Source organism: Zeus faber, assembly GCF_960531495.2.
Source record: "Zeus faber genome assembly, chromosome: 21".
In the NCBI taxonomy this organism is placed as follows: domain Eukaryota; kingdom Metazoa; phylum Chordata; class Actinopteri; order Zeiformes; family Zeidae; genus Zeus; species Zeus faber.
The window spans coordinates 1,708,717-1,731,216 of NC_137208.1; the positions used below are offsets into that span (position 1 = coordinate 1,708,717).

At 41.6% G+C, this 22,500-nt stretch overlaps 2 protein-coding genes across 2 annotated transcripts in view; both read left to right on the plus strand.

The window, feature by feature from the left end:
• Window positions 1-1,028: 1,028 nt before the first annotated feature.
• LOC307246380 (uncharacterized protein) lies at window positions 1,029-20,161 on the plus strand (the record flags this gene model as incomplete). Its single annotated transcript, XM_080022300.1, has 4 exons — window positions 1,029-1,149; window positions 3,379-3,453; window positions 6,487-6,723; window positions 20,154-20,161. 4 exons carry the CDS (start codon window positions 1,029-1,031, stop codon window positions 20,159-20,161), a joined length of 441 nt encoding a protein of 146 aa, XP_079878426.1.
• Window positions 20,162-20,885: 724 nt separating this feature from the next.
• Window positions 20,886-22,500, plus strand: part of LOC307246381 (anoctamin-4-like) — a gene marked incomplete at both ends in the record, with an annotated part of 43,891 nt that continues 42,276 nt past the window's right edge. The window contains 2 exons of the mRNA XM_080022301.1: window positions 20,886-20,949; window positions 22,173-22,321. Of these exons, the coding sequence (XP_079878427.1) occupies window positions 20,886-20,949; window positions 22,173-22,321 (213 nt within the window). The remainder of the gene's footprint in view (window positions 20,950-22,172; window positions 22,322-22,500) is intronic.

The window sequence follows — 22,500 nt, forward strand, 5'->3', positions numbered from 1 at the left end:
ATCATGAGACGTCCTTGTCAAGCTGTAACTGATGCTCAAGGGCACATGGCAAGTTATTGAGACATTGACATTTGTTGTTGTGGTAAAACCACCACTGTTGTTGGCTTTTGTTTCAATACATAGTTTGAGATGAGGAAATCACCATTGTATCTTCTACTTAAATGCTCTACTTTCATCATATCATATCACTGGAGCGTTAACTTTTTATATTTTCCATCAATTTCACACGAAAGACAAATATCCCAAACTTTTTGTGAGTAGTGTGTGTGTGTGTGTGTGTGTGTGTGTATGTATATATATATATATATATATATATATATATACACATACACACACACGCACACACGCAGCTTCCGATGCAAAACGGGAGTAAAAGCAGCCGCATGGGGGCGCTCCTCTCCAGGGTTTCAAACACTGCATAGGACCACAAGTGAGGCTCGGTTGCTCTGCTCTGTTTCTTCTGGTTGCTCTGGTTGCTCTGTTTCTTCTGGTTGCTCTGGTTGCTCTGTTTCTTCTGGTTGCTCTGGTTGCTCTGTTTCTTCTGGTTGCTCTGTTTCATGCACAACCTGTGAGGCCACACTGGGGTGTGCGTGCACGGGATGTATAGTGCGACGTTGGAGAATGAGGCTGCTCCACCACCCTACCTCCTCCTCCACCACCCCACCTCCTCCTCCACCACCCCACCTCCTCATCCCTCACCCCACCTCCTCATCCCCCACCCCACCTCCTCATCCCCCACCCCACCTCCTCATCCCTCACCCCACCTCCTCATCCCTCACCCCACCTCCTCATCCCTCACCCCACCTCCTCATCCCCCACCCCACCTCCTCATCCCTCACCCCACCTCCTCATCCCTCACCCCACCTCCTCATCCCTCACCCCACCTCCTCCTCCACCACCCCACCTCCTCATCCCCCACCCCACCTCCTCCGTCACCTCCTCATCCACTTCCACACCTCCTCCACCTTTTCCACACCTCCTCCATCACTTCCACACCACCTCCACCACCACACCAGCTCCGCGCCGGGATGAGGATCCAGGCCGGGATCTGCGCCGGCGGCGGTGCCGAGCCCGGAGGCTGCAAAGGCGGAGAGAACAGCGGCGACAGCGGGGAGCCCCCGCGGAGCGTGGCCACGCGCCTCTCCTCCGGTAAGGACCGCACGGCGTGACGGGGACACGGGACACGGGGACACGGGGACACGGGACACGGGACACGGGACACGGGGACACGGGACACGGGGACACGGGACACGGGGACACGGGACACGGGACACGGGACACGGGGACACGGGACACGGGGGTCGAAACAATCATTTATTTGTCATAAGAATTGATTACAAATCGGTTGAATATATATCATTTCACCCTGAGGCTGCAGATAAAAGCCTTTATAATGTTTGCTTACAATACTTCATAAGATAAATATAAACCTTGTTATATATTATATATGTATGTGACAAATAATCTCTTGAACTTGAACTTGAACCATATATATAATATATACTTCATAATTAATAACAAATACCTTACAATATATAACAAAACCTTATAATAAGTAATAAATACTTCTGTAACAAATACCTTATGATATATAATATGTACTTTATAATATATACATATATATATATATATATATATATATATATAATATATACTATATAATATATAACAAATAAATAATATAATATCTACCTTATAATATATAATAGATTACGCACATTTGAGTATTTTTCGAGCTTATAGAGCTTATTGTGCGTAATCACCGGGTGTCATGACATTTCACTGCATATATGTACGACCGTATGTGTGTGTATGTGACAAATAATCTCTTGAACTTGAACTTGAACTTGTTATAATTATAATATATAACAAATACTGTATAATATACATGAAATACCTCATAATATATGATATGCCTTATAATATATAAGAAATACCATATAACATATAACAAATACTGTATAATATATGAAATACCTTATATAATAAATGCTGTATACTATATAATAACGAACAAATATATGTTAAATACGTTATAATTTATGAAAAACCTTATATTTTATAATAAATACCCTGTAATATATATGAAATACCTTATAATATATATGAAATACTGTATAATATAAAGTGTAATACCTTCAGAAGTAACAGAATGCAGGTTGTGATCATTACCTGGGAAATTAGTTTTCATGATGTATCGCTGCAGATAAAACACAACAAACAAATTTAAAAAGCCAATGAAACAAATTAAACCAAAAACAATATCCACATAAAATGTCGATATTGTTTTAGGTTTTATTTGTTTCATTTCGTATATATATTTATATATTTATTTGTTTCATTTCGTATATATATTTATATATTTATTTGTTTCATTTTGTTGATATATTTATATATTTTTTCTTTCATTTGTTCAAATCTGATTTGAATACAGAACAAAGACAAAGCTTCCAGTTATTATTCTTCTCTTCACATGGATTGATTTTTGAGACCTTTTCCCACTTTGTACACAAATAGTATTTCACTGAGACATTTCTTATTTTAACCAGGTATATATGATGTCATCATTTTCCTCATAAATATTGTGACTTTTCCCATTTGTATTAAAATAATAGTACTTTATTAATCCTGATGACAGTCCCCAGAAATATTAAAACCACCCAGGAATTGTTTTCAATTCCTTTTCCTCAAAGGAGATTTAAATGTTTTGTTTTTTAAAAGTCGTCATCGTTTGCCCCATTGAAATGCATGGAATCCCAGTGACAAGCTGCAGCAGAGTGGCAGCTTCCTCAGGACGAAATCATTCAGCGAGGTTGTTGAAATAAACGATGGGACCCAACATATTATTATAATTATTATAATAATAATAATAATATTTAGACCTGGGCTGAGGACAAATATTCCGCCTACGTGTACTTTAAACAGAGTATCCTGTATGTGTCTTCTGGGTCATTTGGGGGTTGAATGTGATGAATGGCACCGGCGCTGAGTTCTGCTGCCGTCGCTGTTTGGGGAGAAGTTGTGGAACAAACACGGGGAAGCGTCCGAGGAAAATGGAGCATTGGGGCGTGTCCCACCTGCAAATGGGTCTGCTACTACCAGGAGCCTTGAAAACATCTGCTTATTCACAGATATCGTGTTTATTCGGGAGAGAACGGTGGAACCAGGATCCACTCCAAACATTAATATTCATCATTCTGCCGGAAGCTCTGGGAGGACCTCCTGGGGGTCCCCGGACCTCAAGTTGAGAGCCGCTGGCGTGCGTTTCTTGAGATAACGTCATTTTTTAAAGGCACAATCCGTCATCGGAAAAAACGGCGCTGCTGAAAACATGCTGAAAACATGCTAACATGCTAACAGGCTCCTCCCCCTCCGCAGACCATGAGCCAAGCAGCGGCAGCTACAACGCCTCAACCGGAACCTTCCACAGCTGCGTCAGTCAAATCACCATTGGTAAGTTCTCCGTTCGGCAGCAGAACTGGCAACCGCAGCCTCAAAGCTCGCTGCTGTGCGGCGACGATGCCAAGTCGTATCCGACATCCAATAATAATACCAATTCTGATGATAATGATCTAATCGAATGAAAAATACAATGCGACAAATTGATGAAGCCGGCTTCACACCACATCCCAGAAACGCATCCGACAGCCGGCTCCTTCCCCTGGTGGCGGTGGGATGAACTGCGTCTGAGTTTGGGAAATGGGAAAACGTTAAAAATACAGATCATTCACTGATATGGAAACAGATTTATTGATCGTGAATTTGACGGCATCAAACATTAGAGGAGGCGGAGCTTATCTCAGACAGCGGGCGGAGCTTATCCCCTGTAGAATCAGAAATTATTGGACTTGAGTGAAGCATCTTAAATAAGCCCCGCCCACAAACCAACCTAGGTGAAGCTTGTTAAATAGGCCCCGCCCCCAGAACAACCGAGGTGAAGCTTCTTAAATAGGCCCCGCCCCCGGAATTCAGTAAAAAAAAAAAAAAAAGCATAAAACAAATAAAAGGTTGTTTCCTGTAACATTATATGTGAGCAAAAGAGGTTGCCTGGTTACAAAAGCTCATAATAAAGGGAAAATACTTTTAAAATAAATAAATAATAATAAATGTAATAAACAAACAAACAAATAAATAAATAAAATCTGAAATAAGGGAAAAATAAGTGATCATATATTTTATTGTATTTATAATAATAATAATAATAATAATAATAATGATGAAGATATTGGAGGGAAAAAACCTTCAACTTCAAATTAAAATAAAGTTTAATAAAATTAAATAAAAAATAATATAATAGTGTTTATAATAATATAGTGTACAGACCCCCATGCGTCATGGACCCTTAGGTGGTCCAGAAACCTTGGTCTGAGAAACCCCCAGCAGCTGAAGTAATGCAGGGGGAGTGTTGGTGTCCTGCAACCCAGATCCAGCATCTGCTCCTGGGCCTGGGGGAGGTTTTCGGGCCTGGAGGAGGTTTCTGGGCCTGGAGCTCCTCGGGGAGCAGGAGCAGCACTTTTTTCTGCTGAGAACACATCGCGGCTTCCAGCTGGAGGTGGTTCTGACGGCCGTGCAGGTGCACAGTGCAGTGCATGGTTCAGAAATGGATTGTGTTTAGAAAAATCCCACTTTTGGCTTTATTTATCCAGCGCTTTACAAGGAAGAGCCATTGAATCGTGTCTGCGTCCTGCATGTTGCTCCTCCAGCTGCTGTTCCCATTTTTGGTGGCGGGGTCCGCCACACATGCAAGAGGGGAAAGTCCTCCGCGGTGCATGAGCTGGAGCAGCGCAGCTCGTGGGGGTCGGTCAGGTGTGGATGTGGAGGAGCATTCACACAAAAACCAACTAAAGTGACGAAGGAGGTGGTTTTTGTTTTTGCGGCCACGCCTCTCTCCGGGGGGCCGGGCGGGGCACATGGATCAGGCTGAGCTCAGGTTGTTCCGGCTGCGGTGGCGCTTCGTCCACGGACCTTCAGACCGGGCTCGTACAGCCCCACGACCGCGCCCGCAGAGCTCCGGTTCCACCTGAAACCCAGGCTGAACCCAGAGCACCGAGCGGCTCTTGTGTTGCAAGATCAAAATCGGCAAAGACTCTGTTTGGCTCTGAGTTCACACTAGAGCTGCAACAATTAGTCGATTAACTGGTGAGTTGATTAGTTACCAACTATGACATTTATTATTAACTATTTTGATGATCGATTCATCATTTTTGAGTCATTTCTCATTTATTTATATAATATATATATTTTTGAACATTTCTAAATTCTGTGATTGCAGCTTCTTAAATGTGAATATTTTCTGCTTTTTTTGGTTAAACTGAATATCTCTGGGTTGTGGACAAAACAAGACGTTCGAAGACGTCGCCTCGGGCTTTGGGAAACAGTGCTCGGCATTTCAGCATTTTCCGACAACAACTGATCGATTAATGAATAAAATAATCGACGGTTTAATGGGTGATGAAAATAATGGTGAGAAGCAGCTGCAGCTCACACTGAAAGTGAGAAGGTGAAAGGTTGATTCTCTCTGGGGAGTGGCTTCCTGACGACTCACTGGCTAAAAAGAGTCGTTGCCTTTGTCCCACTCTGGCTTGGTTGGGTCGGGTGGGTGTAACGCACGCTGAGCGAGGGAGGACTTCCTCCACCCTCAACTAGAGGAGGAACAAGAGTCGGTTCGATTCCCCGTCGGGAAGGCAACTCTCACAGGAAGCGTTTCATTCTGTCAAATAATTGGTTTTGGTCGTGATGCAAAGAGTAAATCAGTGACATTGAGAATGAGTTATGATCAATTCCCAGCCCTTGATTTGCCCTGGACTTGAATTGAACCCTCAGTAAATAGGTAGATTCAGTTTGTGAACATGGAGTTAATTGCGTGGTGTTGGATTCTTTAACCCCTCGTGGTTACGTCTCTTATGGCTCGAGATGTGGGAGGCCGCAGCTCAAGCCAATCAGCTGTGTTTTGTCAAATACATGTTGTTGTTTGTTTCTCTTTCCATCTTTCGCTGGTGGTGATCCTCCCCCTCTTAGAGAAGCGATGAGGGTTAGTTGTTGGTGATGATTTATAATGACTGGCTTTGCAGGGTGAGAATGTGCCCCGCCTGCTGACAGCACAAGTACAGCAATAGAAACAAAAAAAAGTTGTATATTTCAGGGGGTCTTGGAAGGAGCTGCACTGGAGGAGGCTGTTACCTGCTCTCGCCACCCACCTGTACCCACCTGGTGCTGATGTTACATTGCAGTGCACCCGGACGCCGTTGAACTGAAGCAATTTTATCACTTTTCTTTATCTGTCTTCCCTACCATCTACCCATATAACATCCATCCCTCCATCCATCCCTCCATCTATCCATCCCTCCATCCATCCCTCCATCCATCCCTCCATCCATCCCTCCATCCATCCCTCCATCTATCCATCCATCCATCCCTCCATATATCCATCCCTCCATCCCTCCATCTATCCATCCCTCCATCCCTCCATCTATCCATGTCCTTCAGGGTTTGAGGTGGGGGGACAGGTCTCCATTGGGATCTCCCACTGGAGGAGCCCCTTCCCCCCAGGCGGCACCAGGACCCTCCCCGGCCCAGACTACGTCCACTCTGAGGCTGAGGCCACAGGCTCCGCCCCTTGTGGCAGCCAACACCCAGAGCCCGCCTCCTGCCCCGCCTCCCTGTCAATCACCCCGCTGCCGTGCTGCAGCGCCAGCCAGGAGACTCTGAACGACACCACCACCAGTAAGTCAACAACAACAATAACAACACCAGAAAGTAAACAACAACACGAATAGGTAAATAGCACCAATAACCAAGTCAACAACAACACCAGTAAGTAAATAACAACACCAGTAAGTAAATAACAACACCAGTAACCAAGTCAACAACACCAGCAAGTCAACAACAACACCAGTAAGTAAATAACAACACCAGTAAGTAAATAACAACACCAGTAACCAAGTCAACAACAACACCAGTAAGTAAATAACAACACGAGTAAGTAAATAACAACACCAGTAACCAAGTCAACAACAACACCAGTAAGTAAATAACAACACCAGTAAGTAAATAACAACACCAATAACCAAGTCAACAACAACACCAGTAAGTAAATAACAACCCAGTAAGTAAATAACAACACCAGTAACCAAGTCAACAACAACACCAGTAAGTAAATAACAACACGAGTAAGTAAATAACAACACCAGTAACCAAGTCAACAACACCAGCAAGTCAACAACAACACCAGTAAGTAAATAACAACACCAGTAAGTAAATAACAACACCAGTAACCAAGTCAACAACAACACCAGTAAGTAAATAACAACACGAGTAAGTAAATAACAACACCAGTAACCAAGTCAACAACAACACCAGTAAGTAAATAACAACACCAGTAAGTAAATAACAACACCAGCAACCAAGTCAACAACAACACCAGTAAGTAAATAACAACACAAGTAAGTAAATAACAACACCAGTTACCAAGTCAACAACACCAGCAAGTCAACAACAACACCAGTAAGTAAATAACAACACCAGTAAGTAAATAACAACACCAGTAACCAAGTCAACAACAACACCAGTAAGTAAATAACAACACGAGTAAGTAAATAACAACACCAGTAACCAAGTCAACAACAACAGCAAGTCAACAACAACACCAGTAAGTAAATAACAACACCAGTAAGTAAATAACAACACCAGTAACCAAGTCAACAACAACACCAGTAAGTAAATAACAACACGAGTAAGTAAATAACAACACAAGTAACCAAGTCAACAACAACACCAGTAAGTAAATAACAACACCAGTAACCAAGTCAACAACAACAGCAGTAAGAAAATGACAACACAAGTAAGTAAATAACAACACCAGTAAGTAAATAACAACACCAGTAACCAAGTCAACAACAACACCAGTAAGTAAATAACAACACCAGTAACCAAGTCAACAACAACAGCAGTAAGCAATTGACAACACAAGTAAGTAAATAACAACACCAGTAACCAAGTCAACAACAACACCAGTAAGTAAATAACAACACGAGTAAGTAAATAACAACACAAGTAACCAAGTCAACAACAACACCAGTAAGTAAATAACAACACGAGTAAGTAAATAACAACACCAGTTACCAAGTCAACAACAACAGCAAGTCAACAACAACACCAGTAAGTAAATAACAACACCAGTAAGTAAATAACAACACCAGTAACCAAGTCAACAACAACACCAGTAAGTAAATAACAACACGAGTAAGTAAATAACAACACCAGTAACCAAGTCAACAACAACAGCAAGTCAACAACAACACCAGTAAGTAAATAACAACACCAGTTAGTAAATAACAACACCAGTAACCAAGTCAACAACAACACCAGTAAGTAAATAACAACACGAGTAAGTAAATAACAACACAAGTAACCAAGTCAACAACAACACCAGTAAGTAAATAACAACACCAGTAACCAAGTCAACAACAACAGCAGTAAGAAAATGACAACACAAGTAAGTAAATAACAACACCAGTAAGTAAATAACAACACCAGTAACCAAGTCAACAACAACACCAGTAAGTAAATAACAACACCAGTAACCAAGTCAACAACAACAGCAGTAAGCAAATGACAACACAAGTAAGTAAATAACAACACCAGTAACCAAGTCAACAACAACACCAGTAAGTAAATAACAACACGAGTAAGTAAATAACAACACAAGTAACCAAGTCAACAACAACACCAGTAAGTAAATAACAACACGAGTAAGTAAATAACAACACCAGTTACCAAGTCAACAACACCAGTAAGTAAACAACAACACCAGTAACCAAGTCAACAACACCAGTAAGTAAATAACAACACGAGTAAGTAAGTAACAACACAAGTAACCAAGTCAACAACAACACCAGTAAGTAAATAACAACACCAGTAAGTAAATAACAACACCAGTAAGTAAATAACACCAGTAACCAAGTCAACAACAACACCAGTAAGTAAATAACAACACCAGTAACCAAGTCAACAACAACACCAGTAAGTAAATAACAACACGAGTAAGTAAATAACAACACCAGTAACCAAGTCAACAACAACAGCAAGTCAACAACAACACCAGTAAGTAAATAACAACACCAGTAAGTAAATAACAACACCAGTAACCAAGTCAACAACAACACCAGTAAGTAAATAACAACACGAGTAAGTAAATAACAACACAAGTAACCAAGTCAACAACAACACCAGTAAGTAAATAACAACACCAGTAACCAAGTCAACAACAACAGCAGTAAGAAAATGACAACACAAGTAAGTAAATAACAACACCAGTAAGTAAATAACAACACCAGTAACCAAGTCAACAACAACACCAGTAAGTAAATAACAACACGAGTAAGTAAATAACAACACAAGTAACCAAGTCAACAACAACACCAGTAAGTAAATAACAACACGAGTAAGTAAATAACAACACCAGTAACCAAGTCAACAACACCAGTAAGTAAATAACAACACAAGTAAGTAAGTAACAACACAAGTAACCAAGTCAACAACAACACCAGTAAGTAAATAACAACACCAGTAAGTAAATAACACCAGTAACCAAGTCAACAACAACACCAGTAAGAAAATAACAACACCACTAAGTAAATAACAACACCAGTAAGTAAATAACAAGACCACTAAGTAAAAAATAACAACACCAGTAACTAAGTGAACAACAACACCACTAAGTAAAATAACAATACTAGTAAGTAAATGGTGGTTGGGGGGTCGGGGATGGTAGCTCAGGCGGTAGAGCTGGTGGTCTAGTCATCTAAAGGTTGCTGGTTGGATCCCAGGCTCCTCCTGCTAGCATGCTGTAGTGTCCTTGAGCAAGACACTTAACCCCTCATTGCTCCTGATGGCTGCGTCCGTCGCTGTTTGAACAATTGTAAGTGGCTTTGGATAAAAGCGTCTGATCAATGAAATGTAAATGTAAAAGTAAATAACACCACTAAGTAAAAAATAACAACACCAGTAACCAAGTCAACAACAACACCAGTAAGTAAATAACAACACCAATAAGTCAACAACAACTAGTGTGTGTTACGTTGTGGTGCAGTACTACAGTGTGTGTTACGTTGTGTAGCAGTACTACAGTGTGTGTTACGTTGTGTAGCAGCACTACAGTGTGTGTTACGTTGTGTAGCAGCACTACAGTGTGTGTTACGTTGTTGTGCAGTACTACAGTGTGTGTTACGTTGTGGTGCAGTACTACAGTGTGTGTTACGTTGTGTAGCAGTACTACAGTGTGTGTTACGTTGTGTAGCAGCACTACAGTGTGTGTTATGTTGTGGTGCAGCACTACAGTGTGTGTTACGTTGTGTAGCAGCACTACAGTGTGTGTTACGTTGTGGTGCAGTACTACAGTGTGTGTTACGTTGTGTAGCAGTACTACAGTGTGTGTTACGTTGTGGTGCAGTACTACAGTGTGTGTTACGTTGTGTAGCAGTACTACAGTGTGTGTTACGTTGTGTAGCAGCACTACAGTGTGTGTTATGTTGTGGTGCAGCACTACAGTGTGTGTTACGTTGTGGTGCAGTACTACAGTGTGTGTTACGTTGTGTAGCAGTACTACAGTGTGTGTTACGTTGTTGTGCAGTACTACAGTGTGTGTTACGTTGTGTAGCAGCACTACAGTGTGTGTTACGTTGTGGTGCAGCACTACAGTGTGTGTTACATTGTGTAGCAGTACTACAGTGTGTGTTACGTTGTTGTGCAGTACTACAGTGTGTGTTACGTTGTGTAGCAGTACTACAGTGTGTGTTACGTTGTGGTGCAGTACTACAGTGTGTGTTACGTTGTGTAGCAGTACTACAGTGTGTGTTATGTTGTGTAGCAGCACTACAGTGTGTGTTACGTTGTGTAGCAGCACTACAGTGTGTGTTATGTTGTGGTGCAGCACTACAGTGTGTGTTACGTTGTGTAGCGGTACTACAGTGTGTGTTACGTTGTGTAGCAGTACTACAGTGTGTGTTACGTTGTGTAGCAGTACTACAGTGTGTGTTACGTTGTGTAGCAGTACTACCGTGTGTGTTGGCCACACGTGTATGAATGGAACTACTCCTTCACATGTTACACTTAAAGAACTGTCTCTGCCTGTGACGATTATTTATTCAAGTGTACAAATACTGTACATGCATTTACATAAGTATAAAATATATGTAAGTACACTGCTCTGTGGTATTATGACATCAAGCTTAATGAAGCCACATGACTCCATCCAGTGAATAACAAAGACAAATATCATCAAAGCCAAGTTTTTACATCAACTTTGTTCTGAACTGTTTTGTCACAGTTGAGAGACAGAAACTATGAACCAACACGTCATTATGGGATGAGGACAACATGTGATAGGTGTAGCATTTTACAAGACTAGCCTTGCAGATCTTGAAGACAGACCTTGAAGACATACCTTGAAGACAGAACTTGAAGACAGACCTTGAAGATAGACCTTGAAGACAGACCTTGAAGACAGAACTTGAAAACAGACCTTGAAGACAGACCTTGAAGACAGACCTTGAAGACAGAACTTGAAGACAGACCTTGAAGGCATACCTTGAAGACAGAACTTGAAGACAGACCTTGAAGACAGACCTTGAAGACATACTGCTTTTTCTCCAAGAAGCACAAACGTTGAAGCACAAATGTTTTCACTTTCCCGTTTTTCTTTGCGTTTTCTTCCCTCTGCATCAATGTTTCTCTTGATGGACATTTTGGGATTATTTGTAAATCTTTTTCAACTCCCTCACTTGCTAGAAAACCGCTTTAGTTAAAGTCCGATATGGAAACACTGCAACCTAGCGGCAGGATGCCGTCATTTGACGGGTCACAAAATGGACCCCGCGGGCCTTGAGTTTGACATGTGATATAGATCTTGCAGGTGTTAAACACACAGATAACACATAATTAATACAATAACATTAAAATACCACAATATAAATACACCACAGTTCATTACAGCACTGGAGGCGTGGCATTAAAACAAATAAATATATTGTAATTTTTTTTTAACATTTTTTTTCTGTAATAATACCTAATAAAACCTGAGAACTACTTCCTTCTCTTTATCCTCATTCGATTCAAATTCCAAATTCACATTAAAATGAGTTTTATGGAAACTCTGCTGCAGGGATAGAGGCTGTGAGGTGCAAATTCCAGGACACGCCCCAGCGAGGCCCACGGGCGCCCTGCTGCAGTTCCATGCCTTTCAGTGTTATCGCGCCTGTGACGACGGTGGAGTTATGCCACATTGTTTCCATGGTAACGGTGTGGCAACACTGCGGAAGACAAGAGACCGAGCAAAGACAGAGAGAGAGAGAGAGAGAGTCGGAGTTATTATTATTTATATGGTATATTGGTGTGTTCCAGTACATCCCACAGATGCTCCATCGGATCGGATCCTGACCCCACCCATCCACATGATGTAGAAGAAAAGGTGATTCATCAGACCTCCACCTTCTTCAATGGCTCCATGGACCAGTTCTGACGCTGACGTGTCCATTGTAGGTGCTTTCAGGGGTGGACAGGGTTCAGCATGGACACTGTGAGCTCCCATACGCAGCAAGCTGCCATGCACTGTGTGTTCTACTCCTTTCTATCACAGCAACATTCACTGTTTCAACACTTTGTGCTGCAGTCGTTCTTCTGGTGGATCCAACCAGACGGACTAGACTTCACTCTCCATGTGCATCAATGAGCCTTGGGCCCATGACCCTGTGGCCGGTTCAGCGGTCATCCTTCCTTGGACACTTTTAGTAGGTAGTAACCACTGGAACAGCCACAAGACCTGTGCTTGTGGAGATGCTCTGACCCAGTCGTCCAGCATCACAATGTGCTCCTTGTTAAAGTGGCTCAGATCCTTACTTAATATATAACACTATATGTATTATAATAAAATATATAACACTATATATATATAATAAAAATATCTAGCACTATATATATATATAATATTATATAACACTATACATATCATACTTATATATAACATTATATGTATAATAATATTATATAACACTATATATATAATAATAATATATAACACTATACATATAATAATATAATATAACAGTATATATATAATAATTATATATAAGAGTATGTATATAATAATAGTATATAACAGTGTATGAGAAGAACAATCTTTAATCGTCACACACACACACATGCTTTGATGGTGCCGGTGAAATGGATCCTCTGCGTTTAACCATCCTGGCTTGTCCTTCCTCCGGGGCCACAGCAGGAGCAGTGGGCAGCGTACGTGGATGAGTGTCCATCGCTGGTCAGACCATGATGGGTGCATGTTTTTGGTGGGGGTCCTTACTGACGGTAGGTGGAGGAAACCCCATGTGAGCACGGGGAGAACATGCAAACTCCACCCAGAAAGGCTCCTGTTTGGGAGATAACCCTGCCGAATCGAACCCAGGACCTTCTTGCTGTGAGGCAGCAGTGCAATGCACTGCGCCACCGTGTATGTGTCTATATATATATATATATATATATATAAATTATAAATTATATTATACATATATATAATAATAATTATATATAACAGTATATATATAAATATATATATATATATATATATATATATATATATATATATATATATATATATATATATATATAAATTATAAATTATATTATACATATATATAATAATAATTATATATAACAGTATATATATAAATATATATATATATATATTATATAACAGTATATATATAATAATTATATATATCACTATATATATATTAATGATATATAACACTATATTAATAATAATATATAACAGTATATATATAATAATAATATACAACAGTGTATATATAATAATTATATATAACTATATATATATAATATATTAATATGTATATATATATTTAGTAATGGTATATAACAATATATATATATATATATATATATATATATATATATATATATAACAGTATTTATATATAATAATAAACAGTATATATACAGTATATATGTATATTATATATAACAGTATATATAATAATAATATATCACTATATATATAACAGAATATACTGTATATAATAATAATATATAACAGTATATATATGTACAATAATAATATATAACACTACGTATAAAATAATAATAATATATAACAGTATATATACAGTATATAATAATAATGTATAACAGTATATATGTATAATAATATATAACAGAATATATAATAATAATATATAACAGTATATATAAACAGTATATAATAATAATAATAATAATAATAATAATAATAATAAGTATATAAAAACACTATATAATAATTATAATATATAACAGTATATATATATATAATAATAATATATAACAGTATATATATATATATATAATAATAATATATAACAGTATATATAAACAGTATATAATAATAATAATAATAATAATATATAACAGTATATATATATATATAATAATATATAACAGTATATATAAACAGTATATAATAATAATAATAATAATAATAATAATATATAACAGTATATAGATAATAATAATATATAACAGTATATATAAACAGTATATAATAATAATAATAATAATATATAACAGTATATAGATAATAATATTATATAACAGTATATATAAACAGTATATAATAATAATAATAATAACAATATATAACAGTATATAGATAATAATATTATATAACAGTATATATAAACAGTATATAATAATAATAATAATAATATATAACAGTGTATATAGATAATAATAATATATCCCAATCCTTGACAGGTGCCATTGGAACCAGATGTTAATGTTGTCAATGTTATTCACTTCACCTGTCACTGCTTTAATGTTGTGGCTCATCCGTGTTTATATGTTAATGTTTTATTAAATTGTATTTGTAATTTAATTTAGAATCTGTCACTTTGGATTGTTAACACTGGGTACACATTGACTTCTGTCTATTAAAAATACCAAAATTGTAATTTTAATTATTGTATTCATTTATTTATTATTATTATTATTATTATTATTATTATTTGTTTATGTATTTATTTCGATAATTTTTAATGTTTTTAATACTTTTTATTTTTATTTTGCATGAATTTTTATATTTTCGAATGCACATTTTGGCTTGAGATTGATTAATTCTATGGCCAAATGAACTTCTCATGTTGATTGTAATCTAAATCAAACACACACGTCGGACAAATCCTTCCATTATCTGTGTGTGTGTGTGTGTGTGTGTGTGTGTGTGTGTGTGTGTGTGTGTGTATGTGTGTGTGTCCTTATGTCTGCAGCAACACACACACACTGTGATTGGCCGCTGTCAGTGCTGCTTGACCTCTGATTGGATGCCGAGGGAGGAGAGAGGGAGAATACTGATGCCTCTGTGCGGCGTTTACTTCTCTCTCTCTCCCTCCCTCTGTTGTAAACACTCGTCTTCCCAGCTCTTTCTGTCGCTCGCTCTCTCCATCGATAGTGGAATTCATTTCAACGCCTTGGAGCTGTTGAGTGTGTGTGTGTGGGTGTGATCAGCTGACACACCAGAGGAGGTGAAGAGGAGGAGGAGGAGGAGGAGGAGGAGCGTGGTGGGATGCAGGGATGCTCGGCTGGACGGTGAGAGGAGGCTGCTGTTTGTTTATTGTTTGTTTGTTTTCTGGAGAGAGAGAGAGGGGGGGGAGAGAGAGAGAGGAGAGAGATGGAGAGAGAGAGAGGGAGAGGGGGGGGAGGGAGAGAGAGAGACAGAGGGAGGAGAGAGAGATGGAGAGAGGGAGAGGGGGGGGGAGGGAGAGAGAGAGACAGAGGGAGGAGAGAGAGATGGAGAGAGGGAGAGGGGGGGGGAGAGGGAGAGAGAGAGAGACAGAGGGAGGAGAGAGAGATGGAGAGAGGGAGAGGGGGGGGGGGAGGGAGAGAGAGAGAGACAGAGGGAGGAGAGAGAGATGGAGAGAGGGAGAGGGGGGAGAGGGAGAGAGAGAGAGACAGAGGGAGGAGAGAGAGATGGAGAGAGGGAGCTGCAGTTTGAGTAAGAAGACCCTCGGCGGGCGGCTGCGTCTACCTAGACCCCTCCATCTCTCTCCATCTCTCTCCATCTCTCTCCATCTCTCTCTCCATCTCTCTCCACCTCTCTCCATCCCTCTCTCCACCTCTCTCTCCACCTCTCTCTCCACCTCTGTCCACCTCTCTCTCCACCTGTCTCTCCACCTCTCTCTTTCTGCGTCTCTGCAGGGTGAGTATTGTCAAGTTGTTTTGATTTGACTTTTTTCCTCTTTTTGCTGCAGTGCTCGCTCCCCCTCTTCCTCCCCCTCTTCCTCCCCCTCTTCCTCCCCCTCTCTCTCCCCTCTCCCGCTCTGTTACCCCTGCTCTCTCTCTCTCTCTCCTCCTCCTCCTCCTCTGCCCCCATCCCCGTTCGCCCTCTCTTTCACCCACTTCTTCCCCTCCTCCCTCCCTCTCTCCACCTCCTCTGTTCACCCTGTTTTTCTGTCCATGGAAACATTTGACCTTCACCTCCGCCCTCATTCAGTCGAATTCAATGAACTTTATCAACATTAATATCAGAACAGTACGTCAGTTCAGTTACATCAGTTAGTGTGTCGTCATAATAATAACGGTCAAATAAAAGAAAACAATGGTTGCTTATGTGTATAAAAATTACAAAGATTTGACATAAATTTTAGACAGAGTGAAAATAGATAAATAATATAATATTTTATATATATATATATATATATACACATAGAGACTTTTATGTTTTCATCAATTTGAAAAGATGAAAAAAACACAATTTTCTACCAATGCATATATTATATTATATTAATATTTGCATAAATACAAATATGATAATGAGTAAATAATAAGACTTTCTCTGTCTGTGACGTGACGTTCATTGTTTCTTCTTCTGCTGTTACTGGGAGTCAGTCCCCACATCTGTGTCAGGTTTACTGCAGTCCTAGTACCAGTATAGTACCACCAATAGTACCAGTACCAGTTAACTGCAGTCCTAGTACCAGTATAGTACCACCAATAGTACCAGTACCAGTTAACTGCAGTCCTAGTACCAGTATGGTACAACCACCAGTACCAGTTAACTGCAGTCCTAGTACCAGCATAGTACCACCACCAGTACCAGATAACTGCAGTCCTAGTACCAGTATGGTACAACCACCAGTACCAGTACCAGTTTACTGCAGTCCTAGTACCAGTATAGTACCACCAATAGTACCAGTTAACTGCAGTCCTAGTACCAGCATAGTACCACCACCAGTACCAGATAACTGCAGTCCTAGTACCAGTATAGTACAACCACCAGTACCAGTACCAGTTTACTGCAGTCCTAGTACCAGTATAGTACCACCAATAGTACCAGTTAACTGCAGTCCTAGTACCAGTATAGTACCACCACCAGTACCAGTACCAGTGAACTTCAGTCCTAGTACCAGTATACTACCACCACTGGTACAAGTACCACTTAACTGCAGTCCTAGTACCGGTATAGTACTACCACTAGTACCAGTAACAGTTTACTGTAGTCATAGTACCAGTAAAGTACCACCACTAGTACCAGGAAACTGCAGTCCTAGTACCAGTATAGTGCCACCACTTGTACCAGTAGATTCAAGATTCAAGATTCAAGATTTTTATTTGTCACATACATATACATACTTCCATACATATATGCAGTGAAATGTAATAGTACCAGTTAACTGCAGTTCTAGTACCAGTATAGTACCACCACCACCAGTACCAGTACCAGGACCAGTTAGCCAGTACCAGTACCAGTACCAGTATGGTTCCAATAGTACCAGTATGGTTCCACCAGTATAGTTCTACCAGTACCAGTATGGTTCCACCAGTACCAGTAGAGTTCTACCAGTACCAGTACGGTTCCACCAGTACTAGTTAGCCGCAAGCTCGACTTGCTCCATTGAACTGGAGCCGTTTAAATGACGGCACCTGTTGAGTGAAATAAGATCCAGTGTAATACACCACAGGGTCCATTCATCCCTCCACCCTCCACCCCTCCTCCACCCCTCCCTCCCTCCCTCCAATCTTCCACCCCCTCCATCCCTCCATCCTTCTTCCTTCTTTCTTCTTCTTTTTCTTTCTTCTTCTTTCTTCTCGTCCTTCCTTTTCAGCTCCCTTTACATGCTTCGCAGTAGTTGCTGTTCTTTTCCTCTACTCTATACTGTTGTTCTGTTTGTTTATCCATATTTTTGTTACATTAACTGGCAACCCAGATGGGTTTTCAGAATTTTCGCAACAGCTACAGTATAACTCGTAGCATCGCTCATACAACACTAACCGATGGTGTTGCTCATATAACAATAACCGATGGTGTTGCTCATATAAAACATACCGATGGTGTTGGCCTGTTTGGAATTAGACAGTTGCCCAGTTGCCCTGGGGCATAACATCTTGGCAACGGAGCAGGCAGCACTGTGTTGACTTTGGACTCATGGAGGAGGGAACTGCTGCAGCTCAACCTGTTGCCTGCAGCCGCCCTGAGGCCATGCTGTGTGTAAACGGTACATTTATCTGCTAAACTCAGCACTGACCCAAATTCTGTTCCCCAGGGCAACCAGACTTGGGCTATTGTTGTCTGGTTGTCTGGTTGCCCCCGTTGTCAACCACGTTAGCGCTGTATATTCAGAAACCTCCACCCGAGGGAGGTGGAAAAGTGAGAATATTGAAATATGGATTTTAGTGACATAGGATCATGGGACTCAGTTCTAAAACTATTACAACCTGGCAACCCTTTCAGTCAGCAAACATTTGAACCATTTGTTCATTACGAACAAATCGTTTGCGAGTCTTGCATCACTCACTATTAGGCCTTTATAATAAAAATGAATAAATAAATAAATGTAATAATAATAATATTATAATTAATAATAATACACATCATAAAACACATATAATAATAACAATAAAACAATATAATTATGAAAATAGAATTATACTAATAATACTACAAATGATAATGCTATTTATAATACATATAATAATAATACATATAATAATAAAAATAATAACAATAATAAATATAATAATAAGCACAGTTGGCAGGGTTTATGACGTTTGTCGTGGTAACCAGTGACGGTGGTGTGGTGGTGGGTTCATTCCATTGTAACGGTGCCGTGGCAGAAAGAAAGCTTTGGAAACGGTGATTTAAGGATCTTTCTCTCCGTCCTCGCTGCTACGACTCAGCAGGAGAGTTTCCGCTGATTCGCTCCATGTCACCGTCAGGAGACTCGTCTGAGGAACCCTTTTCGCAGGGAGGGCTGACGGTGTAATCTACCAGATGCTCCATCTTTCTGAGGGTGGTGATTTCTGTTTTATGGGTAATTTGTCATCGTCCCATGGGGGAGCGAGGCGGGGGCGGGGTTGGATAAATAGACTCATTTAGCGAACGTAGCTAATGTGCCCCCCCAGAGAATATGTGTCTGCTGGAGATCCTTCAGGGTGAAGACCCTCTTTGTTGATCCCAAGCCACTTTACACCCGGCGCCGCTCCTCCCCCTGGGGGCCCCACCGCTGAGTCTGGCAGCACAAAATGTGTCAGCGGAAATGGGAGAGCTCAGTTTATCCAGTTCAATGAGTAGTTTGCTCAGCTGGACACAAACCATCACAGGATTTTGGATGGTGGATATGGTGACATCCCACGTTGGCGTTAATAACTTGGTTATTTCATTGGCGTGACTTTGTGATTGACTTTGTTTTTGTCCCAGGCCCAAATAAAAAACTTGAGCGGCGTCACATCCGGTCGCGGTGTCGGACCCAAACTCGCCCCATGAGTTGACCAAATTTGATCCATCCGTCCTGGAGCCTCAGACGGACGCGGAAATTCCACGCCGCCGAGGAGGGCGGAGTTTATCTCAGCTGGGGCGGGGCTTACCACAGCGCGCCACAGCTTTTCGCGTGCAGAATCCAACTCTCCATAGGAATGAATGGACTTGAGGTTCGTTGGTTTTCGGTGCGAAGCAGGCTTCAGCGTCTCCTCTCTCCTTCCCCTTATCTTGCTCCTCTTCTCCTTCTCCTTCTCTTGCCTTCTGGAAAGAGTACAAGAATGTTCTGGGTTCCAACCAGACTTTGAGCGATGGGACCATACTCTCCTCGTGTTCTCATGTCCCCTCCTGTTAGGGGGTTGACACTCCTGCATGTGCCCTTGAGCAAGGCATTGGCTCCACAACTGGAGTTGATACCTGGGTGCCATGCCGTGGCTTTCTGCTGCTCCTATAGACTGTTGGGACGGCCTATGGATCTTCTTTAACGTCAAAAGTTCCCATTTTCTGTCCTGTTCGCATTCCCTCGGTCCGCCTCTTCCCCCGTAAAAAGAAGTTCCGCTCAGGTCCGATGTCCGGCCACAAAGGGAAATGTTTCAAAGCCGTTCCGTGTGTCTTTGTGGTGGTCTCCTGTGCCTTTTTGCACTCAAAGTAGGAACTTGTTTAATGGTTTGGACCGTTGGGATGATTGAAACGCTGTTGTTGACCAACACACGAACGGAGACACTGTTCAACGTGTTCCCAAATCGATCAAGTGGTCATTGATGCCCGACATTATTACCGCGACGACCGGTAAGTTCGGATAAGGGAGGTTGGATAAGTTCCAGTGTAGCTTCTGTCCATGAGACTTATCTTCCAGTGACTTCCCCCCTCTGAGCTCTTCCCAGGGCGGTGGTGTCTTCGCCTTGAGGGCCGAGTGGCTCCAGTTCTCGGTTCCAGCCCGACTCTGACCAACCGTCTGTCCGTCCGCCCCCTCCCAGGTGTGAGTTCATCTTTACATGGGTCGGACCCCGGGTGGAAGAGCCCCCGCCGCTGCAGCGCTCCCCCGCAGCCTCTCGCCCTCCTCCCCCCCGGAGAGACGGCCAGCATCATGGAGGAGGACTCCGCCGGGCCGCCCGACTCCAGTGACCTGGGGGACCACGCGCCGCCCCTCGGTAAGACCCGGGGCCGCCGCCAGGGGGCCTGAGGAACGTGGAGCCCTGTGGTCCGTTGTCCCTCTCTTCTAAGCCACGTTGACCAAAGCCAGTCTGACTCTTGCTGCCTCCCTCCCTGATTGGGCAGAGATTCTAGGCCCAGGGTCTTGATTGGTCAGACATTTTTAGAAATTTTGCTGGAACAGTGGTATTTGATAGGAGGAAAGAGGGATAGGTTTGTTTATTTTTTTAGTTGAAGCATGTGTTGGTGTCATACTCCTTCGCAATTTGAGTCCAAATCAGGTTTGCTTTTCACCCCATTTTATTTCTCTGTCCATTTGTGAACAAAACATTTGAGAAAATAGCAGATGGAGTTTTATCAAATCTTGTAGAAAGGTTCCCTACGTCAGATGGAGTCCACCCTCGTTCACACTAACAACTGGCTGTGCTAAATTCCTTTCTGTGTCTTTGCAAAGTAGATTGTACTGATGCTAAAGCTGTATCGCTCAGTGGTGCGGGGATGGTGTGGTTTAAGCAGCCACACTTGGGTCTAGGTAATTGGACCCAGCATCAGAGGTGGCTGTATGCCTGTTGCTCATCAGAGCAATTAACGAGAGACACACACACACACACACACACACAGGGACAGCCTCCTCCTGTGTGTGTGTGTGGGGGGATGGGTAATTTACCTGTTGCCCATTGATTGCTCTGATGAGCAACAGGTGTACAGCCCCTCTGATCCCGGGCCCTATTACCTCGACCTAAGACAGGTGTGGCTGCTCAGACCACACCACCCCCACTCTACAAGCTGTTTATTACGCTAAGTATCTTGGAAATTATTTGACAGTAAAACAAACATAACAAAACCTAATCACACAATTTAGGACAAACCACACTGTGTTTATTTTGTCAAACAATCTACATCCTGGCAGTGTGGAATTGTATAAACTAGGATGAACTCGCCAGCTAATATGACGGCTCACTCCGTTTTTGACCGTCTGATCTGCCTCAAGCTGCCATCGACAAACAGGGGAAAAAAGTTCCCCCTGGTTAAAGGGGGTTGAGGTGAAGTAATGTGTAGTATTTTAGGACAGTTTCTGGTGCGCCCCCCACCAGGGGGCGCTCATAATCACACACTAATGACCCATCCCGCCATGACACGAAAATAGGTGTCATTCTCCATCTCTAAGTCTGTTCTCCAGTTGGTAGATATGTGTGTTTCTGAGGTGTGACGCCCCCTACAGCTGTGAAGGATGTCAAGGTACTTCTTGAGGGGGGGGCGTCGGAGGGCGGCAGCAGCCCGTCCAGAGACGACGACTCCACGCTGCTCAACCTGGCGACGCACAGCAGCCTTCTGGACGACCGCACCAGGACTGAAGCCACCCTCTCAGAGGTCAGAAGCTTCTTGAAAAATCAATGTTGACAAACGTACTTGGCACAATGCGCTGTGGATCAAGGTGTCTCACCCCCAAGTTGTATGGTTTTCATTCCAGCTGTGTGGCAGGTATTGATCCGGAGATGCCGGGTACATTTCGAAATCTAGTAAACCGGCTAGAAAACTAGAAGTAGGAC